The sequence below is a fragment of the Moschus berezovskii genome, chromosome 15, assembly GCF_049115385.1.
Source record: "Moschus berezovskii isolate FMDL1 chromosome 15, NW_MosBer_1.0, whole genome shotgun sequence".
In the NCBI taxonomy this organism is placed as follows: Eukaryota; Metazoa; Chordata; class Mammalia; order Artiodactyla; family Moschidae; genus Moschus; species Moschus berezovskii.
The window spans coordinates 62,154,112-62,180,520 of NC_142474.1; the positions used below are offsets into that span (position 1 = coordinate 62,154,112).

Here is a 26,409-nt window from a genome sequence, read left to right on the forward strand (position 1 = left end):
TTCACCTTCATTCTTTCTGGAGTTATTTCTCCACTGATCTCCAGTAGCATACTGGGCACCTACCAACCTGGGGAGTTCATCTCATCTTTCAGTGTCCTCTATCTTTTCGCCTTTTCATACTTTCACGGGGTTCTCAAGGCAAGAATACTGAAGTGGTTTGCCATTTCCCTTCTTCAATGGACCACATTTTCTCAGAACTCTCCACCATGAACATTTCATTTCAAGCAAAGATGGGAACATTTCATGCAAAGATGGGCACAAAACAGGACAGAAATGGTATGGACCTAACAGAAGCAGAAGATATTAAGAAGAGGTGGCAAGAATACACAGAAGAACTATGCAAAAAAGATCTTCATGACCCAGATAACCACGATGGTATGATCACTCACCTAGAGCCAGATATCCTGGAATGTGAAGTCAAGTGGACCTTAGGAAGCATCACTATGAACAAACCTAGTGGAGGTGATGGAATTCCAGTTGAGCTATTTCAAATCCTAAAAGATGATCCTGTGAAAGTGCCGCACTCAATATACCAGCAAATTTGGAAAACTCAGCAGTGGCCACAGGACTGGAAAAGGTCAGTTTTCATTCCAATCCCAAAGAAAGGCAACACCAAAAAATGTTCAAACTACCATACAATTGCATTCATCTCACAGGCTAGCAAAATATGCTCAAAATTCTCCAAGTCAGGCTTCAACAGAACGTGAACCGTGAACTTCCAGGTTTTCAAGTTGGGTTTAGAAAAGACAGATGAACCAGAGATCAAATTGCCAACATTTGCTGGATCATTAAAAAAGCAAGAGAATTCCAGAAAACATCTACTTCTGCTTTACTGACTATGCCAAAGCCACTGACTGCGTGAATCACAACAAACTGTGGAAAATTCTTAAAGAGATGGGAATACCAGACCACCTGACCTGCCTCCTGAGAAATCTGTATGTAGGTCAAGAAGCAACAGTTAGAACTGGACATGGTACAACAGACTGGTTCCAAATTAGGAGAGGAATATGTCAAGGTTGTATATTTTCACCCTGCTTACTTAACTTATATGCAGAGTACATCATGAGAAATGCCAGGCTGGATGGAGCACAAGCTGGAATCAAGATTTCTGGGAGAAATATCAATAACCTCAGACATGCAGATGATACCACCCTTATGGCAGAAAGCGAAGAACTAAAAAGTCTTTTGATGAAAGTGAAAGAAGAGAGTGAAAAAGTTGACGTAAAGCTCGATATTCAGAAAACTAAGATCATGGCATCTGGTCCCATCACTTCACGGCAAACAAAAGGGGAAACAATGGAATCAGTGACAGACTTTATTTTCTTGGGCTCCAAAATCACTACAGACGGTAACTGTAGCCATGAAATTAAAAGACGCTTACTCCTTGGAAGAAAAGTTATGACCAACCTAAACAGCATATTAAAAAGCAGAAATATTACTTTGCCAACAAAGTAATCTAATCAAAGCTATGATTTTTCCAGTAGTCATGTATGGATGTTTAAGAGTTGGACCATAAAGAAGCTTTGCCTGGAAGAATTGATGCTTTTTAACTTTGGTGCTGGAGAAGACTCTTGAGAGTCCCATGGACTGCAAGGAGATTCAACCAGTCTATCCTAAAGGAAAACAGTCTTGACTATTCATTGGAAGGACTGATGCTGAAGCTGAAACTCCAATACTTTGGCCACCTAATAATGCAAAGAACTGACTCACTGGAAAAGACCTTGATGCTGGGAAAGATTGAAAGCGGGAGGAAAAGGGGACGACAGAGGATGGGATGGTTGGATGGCATCACCGACTCAATGGACATGAGTTTGAGTAAGCTCCAGAAGTTGGTGTGGACAGGGAAGCATCATGCCTTGCTGCAGTCCATGGAATTGCAAAGAGTCAGACACAAATGAGTGACTGAAGTGACTGATTGATCTCCTGTTTTTGTCTACCCATTATTTTGTTCCTTAGGTAACTCTTGACACCTCCTTGTGACTCTGTGAAGACTTTCAGCCACAGTATTGCATCACCCCTGACTACAACAGTGGGCATGTTAAACGGTAAGGCCAGTCCTAAGTGGACAAGCCTCAGGGTCTCTAAACATTCTCAGTTCCAATGGCTTTCACTTAGATTCTCCTCTAGTATGTTATAATCATATCTTGTACCTAAAAAATTGAACAGTCTTAATCTACTTGCAAGCTAACAGTGAGCCCATCAGTTTCATGGATGCTGGAAGAAAACGTAAAGACTTGTGGGTTGGACACAAGGAGCTTTATTACTCATAGCAACAGAGGTAGCCATAGTGTCAGCATTTGCACTGTTCCTGCCCAATTCTGACAGGATGATCTGATCTGAAGCAGGCCAGGTGACACTTGTACACACAATGATTTGCATTTCAGGAGAGGAACTTTGGGTTTAGGGAACCCAATGCCTGCCACATACCCCAGAGAGAGATATATCTCTAAGACATACAAATCTGTCTTGCTCTGGATGGTGCTGCCATTTTCCTAGATTACTTATTATATAAAAATTCTGAAAAGATGTGTACAAATGTGAGAGACCCATAGAGAGCTGTCTCTCAACAACTGATGTCATAACCGACCAACAAAATATTAACCATTATGCTCTACTCTATTTCACTATGCACCAATCACAATCTTGCAGTTGACTCACTCTCTCACTTATTCTTTGGACCTCAATGAGTTATTTCAGACTCTTGCTCCTACAAACTCTTCCTCTAAAACTCTATGCCTTCATTCCCTAGTTATGCTTTAAACACTTTTGAAAACAACTTGTTTCCTTATCCCAATACCCAATACGCTTAGCCATATCTCCCCTAGGTTTCTGCCCCCATCTACATTCTCTGCTCCATTATCCAGGTGACCAAGTTGTAAGCAGACAGGGTAGAGCATCCTGGAGAAAGAAAACCAGGCATGGCTTTCTTGACATAAGAGAAGCCATTTCTGGCTCAAGTCATTTAATCATCTAGGCTTGGCTGTAATGCTTGCCCTTGAACAGGTCTCCGTAATTAATGATCTTAAGGGAAGTAAGGAAACAAAGGAAATGCAGTCAAGAAACTGCATAGTTCAGTGATAAAACAGTCCTAGTTCCTCCTAAAGAGGTAACATAACAATCTGAAACCTGTCTTCAAAAGAGTCCTGCAGGAACAAATGACCCCTCCCGCGATGGAGCACAGAATAATGACATGGACCCTCCTGAGTTCAATCAACTGAAACATGAGCTCTTGCCAACCTTTGTCCCAATTCTATGTTGAATTCTCCTCTGCTCAAGCTCCTTCATGAATATGCATGTACCCTTGGCTTAAAACTTACCCAACTGGAAAAGACTCTTGAGAGTCCCTTGGACTGCAAGGAGATCCAACCAGTCCATTCTAAAGGAGATCAGTCCTGGGTGTTCATTGGAAGGACTGATGCTAAAGCTGAAACTCCAATACTTTGGCCACCTCATGCGACGAGTTGACTCACTGGAAAAGACTGATGCTGGGAGGGATTGGGGGCAGGAGAAGGGGACGACAGAGGATGAGATGGCTGGATGGCATCACCGACTCGATGGACATGAGTTTAAGTGAACTCCGGGAGTTGGTGGTGGACAGGGAGGCCTGGCGTGCTGTGATTCATGGGGTCGCAAAGAGTTGGACACGACTGAGCGACTGAACTGAACTGAATTTTTGCTATTTGAAGAGATAACGCTTTAGGAGAGATCACCAGTAGTCTCCTTACTTGCTGGAAATAATAAATAATTCCTTGTCCAATGGCTGGCTTGATTGTGTCTTTTGGCTCAACACCCACCAAAAGACTAATGCTGTTTTTGGGTAACAACGTTACTCACGTACATGCCACCACTCCTCTTCTTCCACACCTCCCACCAGTACTATTCTTTGTGCATTACCATATCTTAACCTTATGTATTCCTCCAGTTATTACCCTACCTCTCTCCTCCTCTTAAACTCCTTAAAAAGAGCTGCATCTATACTTCTTCATAACTACTTTATTCATCTACCAAATTCACTTAGCTTCACCTCTCCATCATTGCATGGAAACTCCTTCTCCTCAACAACTTCTTAAGCATTAATCCAAAGTACATACAGTCATCCCTCAACATCCACAAGGGGTTGGTTCCAGGACTTCCTGACAATACTAAGGTCCATGGATGCTCTGCTGCTGCTGCTGCTAAGTCACTTCAGTCGTGTCCGACTCTGTGTGACCCCATAGACGGAAGCCCACCAGGCTCCCCCGTCCCTGGGATTCTCCAGGCAAGAACACTGGAGTGGGTTGCCATTTCCTTCTCCAATGTGTGAAAGTGAAAAGTGAAAGTGAAGTCGCTCAGTCGTGTCCGAACCTTAGCGACCCCACGGACTGCAGCCTACCAGGCTCCTCCATCCATGGGATTTTCCAGGCAATAGTACTGGAGTGGCTTGCCATTGCCTTCTCCAATGGATGCTCTAGTCCTTCTAGTCCTTCATAAAAAAAGGCATTCAGTTCAGTTGAGTTCAGTTGCTCAGTCGTGTCCGACTCTTTGCGACCCCATGAATCACAGCACGCCAGGCCTCCCTGTCCATCACCAACTCCCGGAGTTCACTCAAACTCATGTCCATCGAGTTGGTGATGCCATCCAGCCATCTCATTCTCTGTCGTCCCCGTCTCCTCCCGCCCCCAATCCCTCCCAGCATCAGACTCTTAGCCTACACATCCTCCAGTGTATTTTAAACCCTCTCCTGACTATTTATAATACCTAATAAAATGTAAATGCTATATAAATAGTTGCCTGAGCCCAGCAAATTTTAATTTTTCCATTTGGAACTTTCCGCAATTTTTTCCACAGTTGTTTGCATCCACAGATATATAACCCAATGGGTTAAAAACAGGCATTCAACTAGGGGGACAGGAACCTATGCACGTACACACCATGTGACATCTGAGGCCAGGTCACAAAAAATACTGTAGTTTTCACCATGCTCTCTCTTATTCTGGGAAAAGTTAGCTCACCTGACGAAAAGCTAGGTGCCATATTATGGGAAAAGTTAGCTCACTTGACGAAAAGCTAGGTGCCATATTATAAGAACACTCAAACAGTCCTACAGAGAGGTCATGCAGCAAGAAACTAGGGTTCTTGCTCAGCCAGCACCAACTTACTGGCCATGTTAATACGTCATCTTGGAAGCATATCTATCAGCCTTTGTCAAGCCTTCAAATGACCGTATTCCTGCCAACATCTTGACTACAATCTGATGAGACCCTGAGCTAAATTTCTAACTCAAAGAAACTACGAAATAATAAATATTATAATTTTAAGTCACTACATTTCGGGGTAGTTCATTATGTTGCAACTGGTAACTGATATACATTTTTGTTACATGCACAGGATACTACCATAACAACAGCAGCAAGAAAAACTAAAAATGTAGGAGTTTTGAGGAATTAGTGGGCAAGAGCTGGAAAGACTTTCAGGAAATGATGAGTGAAAGCCTAATGAACATGGAAGAGACTATGCTCAGTCTTTCAGGGGGCTGCTAAGGAGAGCTAAAGGAGAAAAAACATTAATGTAACTGAAAAGTAGAGGAAAAGGGGGTCCTAGTTATATAGTAACAAAGTTTAGGAACACTGGTGCCCTTGGTAACATGAAAAAGAGAAAATGGACTTAATGTATGATTTAAGTAAGGACATTTTTCTAGGTAATATGTTAAAAGTGTAGTCTTTTTACTATTTACAGTAAAAAGTAGTATAGAGAAAAACTAAATTGCGAAGACCACTGACAAAAAGGAACCAATACTTTCTGGTTTTTAAAATGTCAGTCTTCCCAAACAGCAATCAATACTTAAGTACTAGCTTCCAAACAAACATAAAATCTAGGCTATTTCAGAAAATGCCTGTATGAGAGCAAAGCTAACGGTGTGGCTGTATAATCCATTGTTGAGATCTGGGAGAAGCTGAAACAATGTCTGATGTTATGAAAGACAAAGAAAGAATGAGGAAATATTCCAGACTGGGGGGAAAAAAAAAGAGACTAGAACAACTGAATGCAATGTGTGATCCTGGACGGGATTGTGAACCTGAAAACAAGTTTCCCTCCTTTAGCATGGAGGACATCCAACCAGGATCTGAAGATCCAATAGTTCTGCAATAATGTTAATTTACTGACTTTGTACTGCAATCATGTAGGAAATTTCTCTTTTTATTAAAACTATAAAGTACTTACACTAACAGCATTATATTCATAATTTACTGTCTAAAAGTTCAGGGGAAAACAGACTACACACAGAAAGTGAGAGAGAAAGAAAAGGCAGGGGAGGAGAAGGGAGGACAAGAAAAGGCTGACGGGATGAAATGTTAACATCTTGAGAGTCTGGGTGAATGGCATAGAGAAATAATGTGTAGTATTTTTGCAACTCTTCTCAAAATTCTTAAGCTACTGTAAAATTAAACATTTGGGGGAAAAAAAATGTTAATCCTTCTAACTGGCTGCCCAACATTTAAAGATAAAACTAGCATTACTTAGAAAACTCCTCATTGAATGGCCCCTTCTTAATTAGTCACATCTCCTGTCACTCTTCAGCTCTACCACACACATTCCAAATATTCTAAATACTGTTCCTGAAAATCCCTGGCCTCTCTTAACTCTCTGTACACGTAGAAGCTTAAAACTTTAATGTGAGCAAAAGATTTCTAAAGGGAAGTACAAAGACAGGAGGAGGTGCTAGGTAACTCTCAAAGCTGAAAATTAAAAAAAAAAAAAACCAAAGAAAAGTAATGACAACTCTGTGATTAAGAGTTTTACTCTTTACAAAAAAAAAAGAGGGATAGTTTTACTCCTCCTTTAAGGAACACAGAAGTAGCCCAGTACTCTTCAAAGAGACGAAAAGTCCTAAACAAACGGGAAGTCCGGTCAGTTCCCTGAGGCTCACAAAACACCGATCAAAAAGCCCATCTCCTGCAACCTCCCATGACACCCTAACAGTACTTATTCTAGCAGTAACTCGTTTATCTGTTGCCAGTTATTAATAACAGAATGGAACCAAGGGCAAGTAAGAGGGTGGATTGGGTCATTTATTTTTCTGGAATTAAGCTGCAGGAGTTGCTTGTATATTTTGGAGATTAATCCTTTATCAGTTGCTTCACTTGCTATTATTTTCTCCCATTCTGAAGGCTGTCTTTTCACCTTGCTTAGAGTTTCCTTTGCTGTGCAGAATCTTTTGATTTTAATTAGGTCCCATTTGTTTATTTTTGCTTTTATTTCCAATATTCTGGGAGGTGGGTCATGGAAGATCCTGCTGTGATTTATTTCGGAGAGTGTTTTGCCTATGTTCTCCTCTAGGAACATATTATAATTTCTGGTCTTACATTTAGATCTTTAATCCATTCTGAGTTTATTTTTGTGTATGGTGTTAGGGAGTGTTCTAGTTTCATTCTTTTACAAGTGGTTGACCAGTTTTCCCAGCACCACTTGTTAAAGAGATTGTCTTTTCTCCATTGAATATTCTTGCCTCCCTTGTCAAAGATAAGGTGTCCATAGGTGCATGGATTTATCTCTGGGCTTTCTATTTTGTTCCATTGATCTATATTTCTGACTTTATGCCAGTACCATACTGTCTTGATGACTGTGGCTTTGTAGTAGAGCCTGAAGTCCCGCAGGTTGATTCCCCCAGTTTCATTCTTCTTTCTCAAGACTGCTTTGGCTATTCGAGGTTTTTTGTATTTCCATACAAATTGTGAAATTATTTGTTCTAGCTGTGAAAAACACCGTTGGTAGCTTGATAGGGATTGCACTGAACTTATAAATTACTTTAGGTAATATATTCATTTTCACAATATTTATTCTTCCAATCCATGAACACAGTATATTTCTCCATCTATTAGTGTCCTCTCTGATTTATTTCACCAATGTTTTATAGTTTTCTATATATAGGTCTTTTGTTTCTTTAGGTAGATATATTCCTAAGTATTTTATTCTTTTCTTTGCAACGGTGAATGGAATTGTTTCCTTAATTTCTCTATTTTCCAATTATTAGTGTATAGGAGGAATGTAAGGGATTTCTGTGTGTTGATTTTATATCCTGCAACTTTACTGTATTCATTGATTAGCTCTAGTAATTTTCTGGTAGATTAGAAAATTCTACAAGAGGGTGGAATACAGGACAGGAGATAAATCCCTCTGAATAGGGGACAGTTGGATTTCTGTCATACCTAGTTGGAACTGAGTATATTTCCATAAGATACACTATCACTAATGGTAATATGGATGTAAAGTACTGAAGCCTACTTCTATACTACTAATACATTATAAATTAGCATTGATGAGTGGGAGGAGGATAAAGTGAGGATCAAATGAACTGGTACAGATGATCTCAATGCAATAAATAACCACTGAATCCAAATCGATGACCTCCAACTTAGTCTTCAGGAAAAAAAAAAAAAATCCTTTCTGAAGCTGGGAGCCTCACAATACAGCCACATTTCTCCAAATCTGATACATCTTTTCATTCCCTAACTCTCACCCACACCTGACTCTTCAGCAGTGCTTCTGTAAACACAAAAATGCTAGGCCTAACAAAAATTCTACTTCACAATGAACACCAACTAACATTAATGGGAAGACAGTCTTCATAAACAATAATTCATGATCCAAATTGTTTCATGATTGAATTAAGCCTCTTCTATACTAAACATAGGTTTTAATTAATTTCAAACACCTATTTTAAAACTATATATGCCGATTTTAAAATTTTTATAGAAACTGTCCCTTATTCAAAGATGAATTTCACCAGTAACTTCTCCTCTTTCCTTGCTGGCATTTCCGTTAATAACCAGTAGTAATACACCTTGGTCCACACAGAAATTCTCTGAAAAGCAAAGGCTTAAGTATTTTTTGAATTTTCTTACAATTATATATTACAAGTTAACATAAATTGATTTCATTTGAAAATAAGTGAGTTGGATAATACAATATTTCGTATTACTCTTTATCAACACAAATATAACAACAAACATGTGCAAGAATGAACGCTGATAAAAGAACTCACAGGGAATATGATTCTAACATATCTTATGAACAATATCACCAAAATTCAGTTCATAATATACAGTATTTTATAATACTAAAATCTAAATAGATAATAAGTACTACCTGTGAAAACATTTTATAACATGATATGCCTATTTTCAAGACAACCCTACTAGATGTTAAAATCTTAAAAGAGGTAAGGAGGGATGAAAAGAAATAGAGCCTATAACATCCGATTTCTAGAACTATTAATATATTATCACAACATCAAGATACCATAATAAAAAAGTTGCTTCTCAAATATTCCCAAGGCAAGAAAACAAGTCTAACAATAATAATCTCACAGTCTTTACAGATTATCAGGAAATCTCAAATTATTAGAAAATAAAAAGTACAAGTCACTTTTAAGTCTGACAACAAAATCAAACTGTACTAAACTCGTATGTCCTAAAAGTAAACTTCAAATAGTATTTACATACTAATGAAAATAACTGCTAGAATTTAATGCTAAACAAGTTTGACTAAATACATTGTTTTCTAATCTACTATCCAACAATTTCAAAAACTCATAACATGAAAACTTTAATTCATTCCTAGAGAGAAAGAAGATAAATAAATGTAGTCATCCATACTATATTGATGAAACACTGTACTATATTTAATAACTATGCTCTATAAATAACATGACAGGGCATATATCAAGATAAATGTGGTCATACAGCAAATACTTCTTTAAAGAAGATAATGCTCATGAAATGGCAGACCATAAGACCATCATTAGTAAGACCTTCCTCTTCACAATTTATAATAAGCCCTATCTAAGACCTCCTCATTCACGATTTAAAAGCTTAAAATTTCATGATGCTTGTGACAAAACCTGCTTTAAAACTAAATCGGCCATTTTTCCATCAGCAATGCAGATAATAATAGACAATAAAATCAAACCCTACTGTCACTATCACAAAACTACCTTGTTAAAGAACTCAAAATGAATGTGTACTTGCTACCTAAGATCTACCAAAAATATATAAACCTAACAAATGTTCTGAAGGAGAATATGAAGTTATTATTCACTAACAACTGGAAAATTAAATTCCAAACAAAAAGAAATTAAGCTTTCAAAATATTCACCTTCAAAAAGGAAACAAATTCTAACTAAATTCAAATTTGTTTTTAAATTTTTATTTAATAATGGTACAAAGCACAATGCCAAAAACATTAACAGTTTAAATTTTACCAAATGAAAAAATACTATAGAATACACAGTTGTAAAAAGTTACATTAAGTTATTTTACAACTGCCTCAAGCTGCAAAAAGAAAAAAACCCAATGCCATACCTAAGTTATCCCTCTCAAATAATGCCATTTATGTTATAAACCATGAGCACCCCATCAAAAGACGGGAACTGCTTTTGTTAATTCATATATATATATGATTATCACTTTGCTATACACCTAAAACAAATTTGTTTTTAATAACATGAGCATTTTAATTACACTCCCAATCCTAACTATTTACAAACATGAGATTGTTAAGCAATTCAGTTTTTAGCACAATCTGCAGAAATGTTTCCAAATAGTTTACACCAACTGTTTAAAAGTAATTCTCTTCTAATTGAAGAAGTTCTTCACTTCGTTGAAAACAATTCACAGTTGTATCCTTTTCCTATGTAGGCAATATGTCCTAAGAATGATTCTATAATACTTATCATTAGTTTATTAAAAAATTACTCATATCCTTTACAATAAGTAAAAACATAAGCAGAAAACAGGTAAGTCAGAAGAAGACAGATTAGCATTAGGCACGCTTTTAGTCTTTTAAATAAATGACAAAATATTATCAAATAAATGGTATGACATTTGATGATTAAAAAAATAATAAACCATTAGCACCATGGGGCAGGGGGAGGACAGTCAAGAATATATAGAACTTCAAAACCATTCTATACTACAAGGGAAAAGGCTGATGAGATTCTTTCTCACATGTGAAATGAGTTAATAATACCTAGCAATAAACCATTACTGCTAAAGTTAATCAAAGATTTCAACAGATAACCAGAGTAACACATGCAAGAAATTGCTCTCATGCCTTCAATCAAGTTTTTACTATTTCAAATTTTCAGTTGAAATGGGCATGACCATATTCACAAATATGGCATACTATTTTAAACCTACTTTTTGACTTAATACACAGTCAAAAGTTTTCAGTACTTCAATGTTTTCACTCAGCTATCAAGAACTTAATTTTATCTAAAAAAGAAAAAAAAATCTATCAAATAGATGTGCTACATATTTAGCAACAACAAATCCACTTACTTTTTTCTCTTTCTCATGATGTTTATCCTGAGAGTGAGAGGAAGAATCACTTAAACTTTGATCATATGACCTATTAGATCCCCGTTTGCTCTTTTTCTAAAAGAGAAAATATATATACATATAGGTATATGTATATAAAGTTTGAAATCTTTTATGTCTGGTTAAAACCAATTCAAGTGTGAAATATTTAAAAATGTCCACTGAAGGAAAAAAAAAAAAGGCTATTTCAAACTACATAATCCAATTCAACACCATCCATATATTATCTATTTCTTTATAAAGGAAAATATAACCCTAAATCTAATATTAATGCCATATTTTTGTACAGTTATTAAAATTTGTGAAAACAGACAATATGTTCATATAAGCAGTGGCTTATTTGCCATTTTATTACAAAACAACTTCATTACAGAGATCAACTATAGTTTTCAATGTCTGCTTTAAAATATATAAGATATTTCACCAAAAAATAGAGAACACCATATTGAAGAAGGATGCCAAGACCAGAAGAAAAGAAAAAATTTTAAGGGTTACTTTATGCAGAAAAATAAGAAGCATTTTAATCTCACACTTTCAGTATTAAGGCATACTATTTTCTAAAAATTTGTCTCTGCAGTTCATATAGAGGGAAAAAAGAAGGAAATGTCAGCATTAGACTCAAGCATTTTGAAAGCAATACTAAAAGTAACACAGATTTCTGTTTAAAAGACTTACACAGATTCATAACAAAGTATGACAGTGAGAATTATTTCAGGTGTTAAAACTTGGTGGTACCATAACTAATTAGTTTAAACTAGATAAAAATGACTATAAAAGATGATCAAATTCCTTGCAAACATAGAGCTCATACAATCTTACTAAATTATTAAACAGACTTTTTCCCAGTCACCAAATAGGATAACAGCACATTAATAACAATGAAAAAATTCTATTTGCACAAATTCCAAAACCCATTTTCATTATTTCTATATTTTACTATATCATCTCTGATTTAGAAAATGAAGATTCCAATATGCTTTTAATATCCTAAAGTAAATTTTCCATTTTACTATCTCAAAATTTCTCCTAGAAGACTTTGACATTCTTTGACAGTCATTAAAAAAATAAATCAATAAGTATATGTTATTTGGTATCTTCAATATCAAATAATATATATACACTCTCAATATTTTATATGCAAGAGCCAGAATACTGGAGTCATAAGCTGCTCATTTCATGAAAAAGAGTTCCTTTTCTAAAAATAAACAGCCCTATTCACAGGAAGAAAAGCAACAATAAAAAATAAGAAGACACTAAAGAAAAACAAAGAAGCCTTCAATTTTCAGTATACAAACCTGGTATCAACTAAAGACTGAGAAACAGACAACTGGGAATTAAAGAAATACTGATCCTTCAAAGGAACATAGACACAAAATATACAATGATTAATCAAATAGTACTAACTTATCCATGCTACTATGTGACAGTAAAGACTAATCAAATCTAAAATATTCCCAAAGTTGTATTTAAATATTTCTTTCTCAAGACCTTTAATGAAGAAGCTAAAAAAAGAGCCTTGTTTCAGTGTTACTATCCTCCAAGCAAATAAAAATGAAAACAAGTAACAAAACCAGTGATAGTATAAAGCAAAAAGATGTGAAACAAAGTGACAGGGAATCACAAATTACATAATCAAATGTCAAGAATTAAATTAACTGAAAACAGTGGTAAATTATAAAGAGTTCTTTACACATTTTTATTTTCTACTAAATGTATACCAACATTTACTATTAACTATTAATATATACTCTGAAGTAGTATATTTTAGAACAGTCACCTTTGTAAATGAACTCAAGCAAAGCAAAATCTAAAACTACTACAGCTTTTAATTTCCAACAAACAACACACTAAGAAAACTCAATCTGGAGCAAAAGCAACCCCCCAAAAAGGGATGCCTTAGAAAGACTCAATTCAAAGCTAATCATTATAATCGTAAATTAAATTCAAGACAGATTCTTACCAGCTTACTAAAATGGTATTTACAGTAGCCACAATATTGGACGTTATCTGCACCATTACCTTCTTCTTCACAAAGCAGTCCGGCAAACTGAGCACTGAAAATAAAAGCCAAATATATCAACAAAATGTAAACCATAGTATATACATGTGTGTATTATATACAAACACTTCATGTGTATGTGTATATACATAAAACTTAAAATTCAATTCCAAGCACACAGGTATCTCGTAAGAGAAAAGGGGAAAATAAAAGGCTTTATTCTAGCTGAGACTAAGAACATTCCACCCCATCTTTTGACTGCTATATTTTTAAAGCTATATACATGGTTTAAAATAAACTTTTTATCCATCTCTAGTAAGGATAGATATTTTTGCATGCTTTAAGTCACCAAATAGACATTAAACTTCTTGAAAGATATCCTCACCACTCCAAACGTAACACTTCATTTGACTTTCCAATCTGTATCACAGGTACAATTAGAAAAGGCCAGGTATCTAAAGGGCTTACATGACATGTGATGGTATTCACCCAAGAACGCAGATTATATTGTTAGAAGTAAAATGCTTCAAGTCATAACATACTAGAGTAGGTAAGAAAAACAGAAGCTGTGTTTTCTAGTCAAAAACAAGGGAAGAAATGAAATTAAAACCTAAAGCTACAATAATATTTTTTTAAATGAAGTGTTAATGTTTATAACCATCATATTGTCAGTTTGACCTTCCACTTTCAACATTCCAAAATTATAGTACCAGTATGTATCTCACAGACAAAAAAGGTCTATCATCTTTGGAAAATTAAGTACAATATTAAGGAAACTTTTAAATTTATTTTTTACTGAGGGTATAGTTGAATTACAATGTTGTGTTAATTACTGCTGTACAGCAAAGTGACTGTTATACATACATACACACACTTTCATATTCTTTTCCACTATAGTTTATCACAGGATACTGAATGCAGTTCCCTGTGCTCTAACAGTAGGACCTTGTTGTTTATCCATCCCATATTTATTAGTCTGAATCTACAACTACTAGTCCCAAACTCAATCCTACCCTCTCCCATCCCACTCCCCCTTAGCAACCACCAGTCTATTCTCTTAAGTCTCTGATTAGGGAACTAGATCTAGAACCCACATTCCACAACTAAGTGTTTCCATGTCACAACTAAAGATTCTGTATGTTGCAACTAACACCAGGCGCAGTCAAATAAATAGATATTTGTATTAAAAAAGAACTGCCCATTTCATATTAAATACTCAATGTGTATTAGTAACTCAGTCATGCCCAACTCTTTGTGACCCCACGGACTGTACCTGCCAGGCTCCACTGTCCATGGAATTCTCCAGGCAGAATACTGGAGTGGGTTGCCATTTCCTTCTCCAGAGTATCTTCCCAACCCAGGGATCAAACACGGGTCTCCTGCACTGCAGGCAGAATTCTCTGCCGCCTGAGCCACCAGGGAAACCCAAATACTCAATACATGACAGTTATTATCATTAATTAGTATTGTAAGGAAGTTAAATTTATGTTTGTTAAATGCACAAAATGTTCCTTACAGTAAGCATATATTACAAAACAATTTGGAAACAAAGTGTCTGAAAATCTGTGAAATGTTAATTAAATACCAATATCTGATAGGATATAATGTAGTCGTTTCCATCCTGCTATGGACTATATTTCTATCATCTAATCAAAATTTTTTTGTGAAAGAAATTATCAGAAAACAATGTTTCATTTAAACTGCTATTAAAATCATGCAACGAATATGTACATGGACAAAAATAAAAGCAAGCATGAACAAAATAAAAATAGAAGGTCATTTAAAAATTTAAGAAACTTTCTAAGGAATAGCCACTATAATACAGAGAATGATAGTGATAGCTTTTTTTCCCTTCTTGAAATACAGGCAGTGAAGAAAACACTATCACTCACTAAATTCTTACTACTAATTCTTACTGCTGCTGCTGCTAGGTCACTTCAGTCGTGTCCGACTCTATGCGACCCCATAGACGGCAGCCCACCAGGCTCCGCCATCCCTGGAATTCTCCAGGCAAGAACAGTGGAGTGGGTTGCTTACTACTCATTACTAAATTCTTACTATCATTCACTAAATTCTTTCAGGCACTGCACTAAGTTTATCTATATCAACTCTTGTAATCCTAATAACAAATCAAAGGGTAGGTAAACAACAGAAATATCTTAGACAAAATAAAACTGAATAAGACACTAGAACCAGGGTTACTTACTGGAAATTCACTCTGGTAAATACACTCCGTTATTAGAATTATTTTTATTACAGTAAGTAAATATAAACATAGAAACTATACCAACAAAATTTAGTTTAAGTAATATTTGGGTACCTAAGTCTTTAACTTACAAGGTATTCCCAATTTCAGTTCTGTAAAATGACAAAAACATACTTACCATGTTACGTGGAAAGCTTGTCGACATCCATGTTTATTACATGTCATGCAAGCACCAGTGGCTGCTTTGCTTTCTCTTCCTTGTTCATCACAAATGTAGCAAGTCTTAGGGTAAAGAAAAAAAAAAAGAAAAACCTTACAAGTGCTTTATATAGATATGGATTTTATAGTTATTTTTACAACTCAAAATCAGGTTTACTAACTAATCTACTCCAAAATATAAATCTATTTTTTTCTATTTATATCTATTTTACAAGCAATACAAACATGAAAACATCAATACGGACATAAATAGTCCTCGTAGGATTTCACAAGGCACAGTTTCCTAGGCTCAAAAATCCCACAAGCTAGGAGGAATCCTTACAGGCACTGAGGCCAGGGTGAAGAATTTAGCTTATGCCACCTCGGTATTAAATCCACTATTTAACTGATTCCTGTAACAAAAATGTAAAATGAGGTTTGTCTTTCTTTTCTGCTGGAAGTGAGCATACAGAAAGGGATTGGATATAAGGAGGTGGGACTCAATGGGTGAAGGACAGTCCTTAATGAATGAGCAAAGTTTAGGTCATTCCAACTGTTCACAAGAATCCCTTCCACATGAGATATCAATCAGCCCTGCTAACCTGACATACTAGGTCTGGGAGGAAACACTTTTAGGAGATCAAAGGTGCCCCCAAGAGCTACTGGCCAATGAACACTCCCAGCAGCTTTGACATCTACCTGGTCCTTTTTCTCAGGTGAAAATAGCTGATAATGAAAGGCTAAATTATAAAAATGGCAATCTACAAGTATATAATAAATAAAATTATCAACTGACTAAGTATACAAAAAATTAATGCCTAACTACATATAATCAGATGATACAATTCTAAAAATAAACCAATCTGAATAATGTATAACCTAGTCAATTTCAATAGGACCACATCTCTTTTTTAACTTGGGGAAGTTTCTCCCACAATGCACTGTGGTCCTAAATTACACCATTCAATAATATTCACAAGAACAGTTTCCAAAAGCCTAATATTTAGACAAGGAGGTAAATGAATTTCAACTCCTCTGCTGAAAGAATAGAGACAGAACTGAATTACAAAAATAACTTTGTATGTCTAAAAAGGAAAAACCCAAATTACAACAAAACTAACCTAGACACACTAAAAATCATAAGAGCATCTCTTAACTGTTCACATTACCAGAAGGCAGTATCAAACAATTATAGTGGAATAATTTAACATAAATATTTTAGCCTATAAATGATCAATTAAATTTTTAAAAGAAAAGTACAAAGCAGGTTGAAACAGTAATATTTTAAATGGAAAAACTCAGAGTCAATATGCAAACAGACCTCAAAGAATATCTCAGTAATTTCCAAAACAGCTGACAGTGAGAAGACACCATCATTTGACCATTCAATAAAACTAAAAATTATGGCAGATATTACTTTTAAGGAGTTAGGCCTTTCAGACATATGGAATAGCAGAGTGAAGAGGTCCAGGGATCCTCTCCTCAGTGAATTAAATATGTAATAGGTGAAAAAGAACCACTTTAAGTCTCTGTACAGAATAAGCTGCACCTGAGTGCATGTATGCTCAGTCATGTCCGACTCTTTACAACCACATGGATTGTAGCCCACCAGACTCCTCTAACCATGGAATTTTCCAGGCAAGAATAATAAAGTGGGTTGCCATTTCCTGCTTCAAGGGATCTTCCCAACCCAGGTATCAAATCGACATCTCTCACGTCTCCAGCACTGGCAGGCAGATGCTTTATCATTGTGCCATCTAGAATGAGCTACAAGGATATACAGTACAACACAGGGACGATAACTAATATTTTATAGTAACTATAATGGAATATAACCTTTAAAAATTATGCTACTATACTGTATATCTGTACCTATATAATACTGTATATCAACTTAAAAAGTCTCTGAAAACTGTCCTAATGGCATCCAGCAAACAGTATTTTATCGAAGACAGTCCACTAAATCTCATGAAGAATAGTGAGCATCTGTGGCACTTGAGCCATGATCTGTCCCCATTACCACCCTCACCCCCATAGCTCCCTGTATGGCAGTTCCTTTCTGGGTAGTGCTGTCAAGAAGGCGAGGGCTCCCGCTCTCCCCTATCCAACACTAGAGTTTTATCCAAGGAGGGTCAGGTCTCCAGTGACTCTCGTACCACTATTCATCCTGATAGCTCCTACTCACAGACTCCCAACCCTAACAATAGGCCAAGATTCCCAGTGTTCTATCAGCTTGCTTGCAGAATGGAAGCTACATGCTAGGAGGGACAAACTGGGCTACTTACACCCTTCCCTCCTGCCAGGACCTTTCAGAGTACAGGTGTCTGTTCAGCAGAAGCAGGGTGCTGTCTCCACCCCCAGCTCCAGAGAAAGCACTAGCGCAAGAGCTTCTGTCTCCACAGGGAGAAGAATAATCATTCTCTAGAGTGGCTACATTACCTAACATGCTTAATTTTTAACAAAAAATTATAAGACATGAAAATAAAAAGTATGATTCAGTCACAGAAAAAAAAAAAGCAGGCACTGGTAACTGCCTTTAAGGGGAGTCAAGATGTTGTACCTAGGCGACAAAGACCAATAACCAATAGAATTCTCGAGTTTAAAACTCACTAAAAGGACTCACTGGAAAAGACTCTTGATGCTGGGAGGGATTGGAGGCAGGAGGAGAAGGGGATGACAGAGAAGGGGATTTGAGTCTGAGTGAACTCCGGGAGTTGGTGATGGACAGGGAGGCCTGGTGTGCTGTGATTTATGGGGTCGCAGAGTCAGACACGACTGACTGAACTGAAAAGCACTAAACAGTAGATGTGAGTTGGCAGCAGGCAAAAAACAGTAACTTTAAAAACAGATCAACAGAGATTATACAACCTAAAAAAACAGATGTTTTTGATAATACCACTTAACAGTTTCAGAGAAATATGCTACACCATTAACTGTATTAACAAATGGTTAAGGAGAACATTATGAGAGAAGACAAAGGGACATAAACTGTATCTGAAGAAATAATAGCTGAAAACTTTCCAAATTTGATGAAAAACAATCACCAACACATCCAAAAAGCTCTGCAAACTCCATATAGGATAAACATAAACAGATCCATATTCAAATTAATGAAAGGCAAAAATAAGAAACTCTTGAAAGCAAAATGGGGAAAATGGGTCATCACATACAGGGAAACCTGAGGTCTTATTAGAAATAAAATGGGAGATGGAAAGCAGTGGAATAACATTTAAACTGCTCAAAGAACAAGAATCCTAATTCCAGAAAAAGCTAAGTTGCAGAAATAAAGATAAAATAACAATATTCTCAGACCCCAAAAAAACTGAGATACTTTGTTTCTCCAAATCTGAGTAACAAGAACTACAAAAAGAAATTCCTTAAGTTAAAATCAAGTGACACCAGACAACCACTGCAATGTACATATAAAAACAAAGAACTCCAATCATTTACACCTCAATAAAGCTGAAATTTTAAAAAACATAAATATAAACCAATTTAAAAATGCACAGAAAGAGCTCTGACAAAGGCAATTCTGTAGGAAATGATAAAGACAGTATTTTTTTTTTTAACCAATAAAATCCATTGTTTGTGGATAATGAACATATCCAGAATTTTCCACTGGGTCAAAAATCTCCTTTTCTCAGTCAAGTTTCTCTGTTCCAGGGCACAGTTTACCACTCTATACATAGGAACTTAACTAAAAACAGCAAAAGAAAACTCTGGGGACTGAAGCCCATTAAGGACTCAATACATTTTTACATCACTTATGTTTCAAAATGGCACAAGGTCATTCACACAGGCAGCTGTGGACCATTACACCCTAGAAGGCAAGCACTGGCAGGAATGAATATGGACTGTGAAGGAATGGAGACTACAGTGACACTGCGGAGCTTTAAAGCCATCCATAAAGTGAGTCTTACCTACCAATATTTCTTTCTCACTTTGTTAATTTAAAAAGCAATCACCTAAAACAATGTCCATAAATTGTACTGTTGGGACTATAACATATAGAAATGTAATATATATGACAATGACAACACAGTGAAAGAGAATGGGAACAAAGCTATTCTAGAGTAAGGAAATAACATCAGATTGTAACTAGAACCCATAGGAAGAAATGAAGAGAAACAAAAATGGTAAACAGAAAAACACACACACACTCTATAAATATATCTGTGGGAGTCTTCTCTTAGTTTCTTTAAAACGTGTAAGATTATATAGAGCAATAATTTAAACTATTTTGGGGCTTGCACTATTATATAGAGACAAAATATCTGTAATAGTAATAACACAAAACTGGGAAGGAAAGAAAAAACAATAAATGCCATGAATTTTTTATATCTTACTGGAGGTTAAGCAGATTCTATAAATTAAGATGAATATTATAAACACAAGAGCAACCACTAAGAAAATAATCCAAGAAAATATAATTTAAAAGTACAATGGGAAAAAATAAATAAATAAAAGTACAATGGAAGATGTAAACCCAACCATATTCACAGCACTGAATATGAAGAGACTGATAAACTGGATTAAAAAAAAAAGTTCCACATGGTGCCTATAGGATGCATACTTTAGGTTTGAAGACACAATAAAGTTAAAAGTAAAAGGATGAATAAAAGATATAACATGCAAAAGGCAACCAAACACAAGGCAGCTGAAGAGGTTCATTATATCAGATAAAAAACAGTCTTTGAGAGATTCTATAATAATAAAAAACATGTAACAATTATAAGCATATGTATATGCAACGAAGAAGAGCTTCCAAAACACATAAAGTAGGAAAAAGGTGATTTGAAAGTTTTTATTTTCTCATTAAATAGCTGTTGGATTGAGAAGGATTGAGAAGAAAAATTATAAACTAAAGAATTATTAAGAAAATAACCCCAAACAACAAAAATACATCTAAATAAAATATCAAGTATGTGAATAAAGTTATAATCAGAGGAAAATTCATAGCCTAAAAGTTTTCATTTTAAGTAGGGAAAAGTCATAGTTTGACCTAACATTTTTAATAAGAGAAACAATGTTCATATATCAAAAGGATTTAAGGCCAGATTCCAACTCCACCAAAAAACTAGAGCATTGAGAGAATATCACTCCAAATCTGTTAAGAAAAAGTCATTTTAAATTTTTTTAAAAATCACAACTTTTCTTGAAACTATGAAAGATGTGCAGTTGCAAACGCAACCAATTAGCCTGAAAGGGGACGCCCTCTCCCCTTCAGCCACCTGAAAACCACAAGACATTTGGAGACTATCCAATAATAATACAACAACGGAAGATGTGGAGGAAGAGGTAAAGCTAAGAAATCAGCTAAAATTTTAACAAATTGCAAAAGGCTGATTATGGGTTACTGCAATAGTACAGAACCAGTGGAACCACAGACAGGAGTGAACACCCACTCACAGGCTCTACTCCATGAAGACTCGCAAGAAGCTCTTAGGGAAAACTGGAAGCAAGGAGGCAAAAGAACCAGAAAGAATCTCTCTTGGTTGTGCAGGCATAAAGGACAGGATTAGGTGCCACTGAGGGAAAGACATGACATCCCACCTCTTGACCAGACACTCCTTTCAAAAGCCCTGAGCATCTGGGGTATTGGCAGCAAACCCTGTCACACCCAGGGCATGAGTAGACTCATGATGGTTAGGAAGACAGAGAAGAAAAATTGTTTACCCCTGAATGTTGGCTTAAAGCTCAACATTCAGAAAACTAAGATCATGGCATCTGGTCCCATCAATTCACGGGAAATAGATGGGGAAATAGTGGAAACAGTGTCAGACTTTATTTTTGGGGGCTCCAGAATCACTGCAGATGCTGATTGCAGCCATGAAAAGACGCTTACTACTTGGAAGGAAAGTTATGACCAACCTTGACAGTATATTAAAAAGCAGAGACATTACTTTGCCAACCAAGGTCCGTCTAGTCAAGGCTATGGTTTTTCCAATGGTCATGTATGGATGTGAGAGGTGGACTGTGAAGAAAGCTGATCGCCAAAGAATTGATGCTTTTGAACTCTGGTATTGGAGAAGACTCTCGAAAGTCCCTTGGACTGCAAGGAGATCCAACCAGTCCATCCTAAAGGAGACCAGTCCTGGGTGTTCACTGGAAGGACTAATGCTGAGGCTAAAACTCCAATACTTTGAACACCTCATGCAAAGAGTTGACTCATTGGAAAAGACCCTGATGCTGGGAGGGATTGGGGGCAGGAGGAGAAGGGGACGACAGAGGATGAGATGACTGGATGGCATCACCGACTCGATGCACAGGAGTCTGGGTGAACTCTGGGAGTTGGTGATGGACAGGGAGGCCTGGCGTGCTGCAGTTCATGGGATCGCAGAGTCAGACACAACTGAGCGACTGAACTGAACTGAGCAAGGCGCAAGGCGCAAGAAAAATTCCTGACCCCAGGCTCTGTTAACATCATCAGAGATCTTGCATTTTAGGAGACGAAGGAAGCTTCTCCCTCACAAGTCCTTCTAGAGATGTAAAGCAAAGCCAGCCAAAGGGAGGAGGCAATAAAATGGTAAAACCTTGAGGTCCAGGTATATAGAAGCCCCCCATGAGTCTGGACCAAAACAACAAAGAAATCAAAAGCCCAGAACATCAAATCATAAACGAGCAATCGAGCACTAATGGGGGTGGGGGGAGAGAAGACCACAAAAGTGTGACAGAAGGAAGAGCACAGAAAGAAACCAACCTCTGTGGCACAGAGTCACCCAATACTCCAGCCCTCCACCTAAATATAACATATCATTAGAGGAATACAAACGGGCAGGGACACCCCAATGGGTTCAGGAAACAGATCATCAAGTCAGAGAGAGAGGTCACACAATGTCACTGTCACTGCATTTTATTAGCCAAAGCAAGTCACAAAGCAGCCTGGATACAAGAGACAGGGTATTTAATGTTGGTGCAAACATAAACTGATGTAGCCACTATGGAAAACATCATGGAGGCTAAAAAAAAAAAAAACTAAAAATAAAACTATCATATGAAAAGATACATGATCCCCTATGTTCTAAGCAGCACTATTTACAATAGCCAAGACATGGAAGCAACCTAAATGTCCATCAACAGATAAACAGATTAAAAAACACATGGTCGTGTGTATGTATACAATAGAATGTAAGTCATTAAAAAGAATGAAATGACACAATCGAGAGCAACATGGATGGACCTAGATATTATCATGCTAAGCAGAATAAGTCATAAAAAAATATATAGCACTTACATGTGGAATCTAAAACAATGATACAAATGAACTTATTTAAAAAGAGAAACAGTCACGGACAGAAAAAACAAATCTCTGGTTACCAAAGGGGAAAGGTGGGATGAATTTGGAATCTGAGAGTAACATATACATACTACTATATATAACACAGGTAAACAACAAGGCCTTATTATACAGCACAGAGAAGTATATTCATATCTTTAATAAACTACAATATAAAAGAATCTGAAAAAGTATATATATATATATATTTATGTGTTATATAGATAGAACTGAATCACTTTTCTGAACACCTGAAACTAACACAACTTTGTAAATCAACTATACTTCAAGAAAAACAAACAAACACTTCTCTTAATAGCTATCCACATATGTATGGCTGAGTCCCTTCGTTTGTTCACCTGAAAATATCAACACTGTTAACTGGTTATACCCCAATACAAAATAAAAAACAGCTATCTACCACCAATCCTTTGGAAAAAAGATAAACGGAAGCAGGGTTAGCAATTTCTAAGTTTTCCTCTACTGTTATCTTCTTATAATTCAATGACACCACATTTTACGGTGGTTTTGGTTTGTTTGTTTGTTTGATCTATTATGTTCCTTCCTAAACTTATAAACACTCATTCCTTCATGGCCATTCAATAAGTATTCAAGAGAATAAATTCAGGATATATATATTATCTGCCAACTACTCTCTATGGAAACTGCAGCTTTCTAAACCAAAAGCTTCTCTGACTCTAAAGAACACAAGTCTCACCCAACAAAGGTCCCAAATCCCTATGTTGCCCCAATCTTCCCATTTCTTAAAAATTACTGAAAGGTAATTAAAGGTAACATGCCATTTATGTTTTTTAACAAAATGTGTCAGTGAAATGAGGAACTGATACAAGAAAATATGAGAGGTCAAAAAATAACAAGGATCTGATGACAAATGGTTCAGAAGAAACTGGCCACTGGCCATTTTATTGACATGTGGAAAATTTAGCAACATAAGTCGACACCGTGAATCATCTGCAAGTAGAGATACTACACAGGTAAGTCTAGAAATCATCCTTTTATTTCCCTTGTAAATCTCACAATGTTTCCAGGATTATTTATTATTCTTTGCACTGATTATGATAAATTCTCTCAACTATTATTAGCATCTTCTAGTCGCACCTATTACTCTAGTTTATGTTACTTTCTCTAAAATTATTGATTATTTCTTCCATGGTCAAATTCCCTATTACTGTGCATCAGTTCAGTTCAGTCGTTCAGTCGTGTCCGACTCTTTGCATAGCCCTTATAATATTTGTTTGCCTTACTCAGTTCTTTAGACAAAAATACCTCCTTTCATTATGTTCTATAATACCTCATTCAGCTGTTCCATTATTTGTAAACTATCATTATTATTTTCATACACTGTAGTTATATATTTAATTGACTGACTGTCACATGGAGGAGATAAACTCTATGTTTTACACAACTCTCAGGATCTAGCACATGCAAAGCAGGTCCATTTTAAGTGGCCAATATATTTAACAATAATCTCTACATTATCCTTTACCACCACCCATTAAGGACTGGTAACTTCCAAGGGAGTTCACTGGCAGTCCAGAGGTTAGGATCTGGCACTCTCGCTGCTACAGGTCGAGTTCAGTCCCTGGTTGGGGAACTAAGATCCCACCAGCCATGTGGCATGGCAAAAAAAAAAAACTGATGTCTTCCAAACTCAACAAACCATCTTCCAATTGTTCCTATCATTTCAGAATTACATGTCCCTTATTAATTATACTAAATATTCATGAACCAGATATCTTTGTTTTTAAGGTTTACTATACTACAGATCATGCAGTCGCAAAGAATCAAACATGACTTAGCAACTAAACCACCACCATACAGACCAAAAACCATAAAAATCCAAGAAATGCATGTAGCAACTACATATAAGGAAAACTACAAAAAGGAAAAATATTTGACAGGGAGAGACGCCATATTTCTGGAAGGGGAGATTCAACATTGCAAAAAGATCAATTCTCCCCTAAAATGTTTTACTGTAACACAAATAAAATCAAAATTGTATTGTTAGTCCTAATGTTCATCTAAAAAAAAATATATGCATGGTTATATTTGTTCTACCATGTACCAACATGTATTTAAAGCCATAGTAAATTAAAATAGTGTGCTACTAGAATAAGACTACAAAGATAGATCAGAGGTACAAAAAAAGTCAGGAAAAGCCATGAATTTAATAATCATTCAAACAGTATTCCAAATCACTGTGCAAATCGTAGTGCTGAAAAAGTTGACTAAATCATGTGGGAGAGGGAAAAGTTAGACATGTATCTCAGCATATTCTAAAATTAACCTCACTGGATAGAAGATTTGTATCTAAATAATTCATTCTTCCTTCTATACTCCCTTGAATACTTTCTATACTCCTTGAAAAGTCTTAAAGCCATGAGGTGGAGTGAAGCATGGCAGCATCTATCCTGTGAAGGAAGGGACAGTTCAACTCTAGTATCAGAGCCCCAGTAGGGGTGGTTCTCATGAAAGTGTTGGGGGTAGGGGTTGAAATAGTGTCAAAATGAGTTGTCGGAACCTGTGCAAAGTGACGAAACCAACCATGGTAGGGAAAGAGGGGAGCTGTGGACTGAACCTGACCATTAAACCCCCAGAACGGTTTAAAAAGAAAAAAAGGCAGCCATGCAGGGAATCAACACCAACCCAGAGTGAGGTTTGAGCCTAAACAAAGTTAGGATGGCCTCTGTATTATGGGATGGCAGCAATAAAAGACTTGTTAGTAAAAGAGAGAATAATCAAATAAATATATTGAGGATAAAAGGAGTCCGGTTTCTCACTGTCTCACATGAGAGTCATAAAAACAAAAAGAAAATTAAAATGAACCCTGTGTTGTTGGATTAGGTTTAGGGAAATTACTAAGAAATTCCTAGGAGTTTATGGTTAGATACATAAATAGACAGACACAGAAATATATATAGATATGTGTGTATGTACATATATCCACATACTAATCAAAACTAACTATATGACCTCATCTACTTCAGAATATAAAGAAGATATAGGTGTGAATGTGTGTGTATCTCTGCATCTATATGCATGAGAGGGCCTGAAAACAGCAACATCCTAGTAACAGTGAGCACACCTAACGTCCTCTTCGGTTTCTAAATACCATTCTTACCTAAAAGGATTCAAAACTTCTCTGAGAAATGGTTATTCGAGCACTAAGAAAGCAATGGTACAAGGTGAGCCTAGAACATACTGTTAAGTCAGAAGTAAAGAAGCCCTCAGAGAATGACAGAAAGAAGTCAAAAGACAGGAGAGTCTGAAGGGATCCCACTGAACAAACCTGAGACAATATAAGCATCACAATAAATGATAGCGATGGGGAATGACCCATTAAAACAAAATA

The 26,409-nt window shown here is 36.3% G+C and overlaps 1 protein-coding gene across 5 annotated transcripts in view; it reads right to left on the minus strand.

Annotated features, from left to right (window-relative positions):
• MLLT10 (MLLT10 histone lysine methyltransferase DOT1L cofactor) overlaps positions 1-26,409 on the minus strand; it is a 204,070-nt gene that overhangs the window by 102,767 nt on the left and 74,894 nt on the right. For all 5 annotated transcript variants that reach the window (XR_016039189.1, XR_016039188.1, XM_088844148.1 and 2 more), the window contains exons 6-8: positions 15,741-15,844; positions 13,318-13,411; positions 11,319-11,414 (exon numbers count right to left, since the gene is read on the minus strand). Coding sequence is in view for 3 of the 5 variants with exons in the window: in XM_088844148.1 (XP_088700274.1) it covers positions 11,319-11,414; positions 13,318-13,411; positions 15,741-15,844 (294 nt within the window). In the remaining 2 variants the exon portion in view is untranslated. The remainder of the gene's footprint in view (positions 1-11,318; positions 11,415-13,317; positions 13,412-15,740; positions 15,845-26,409) is intronic.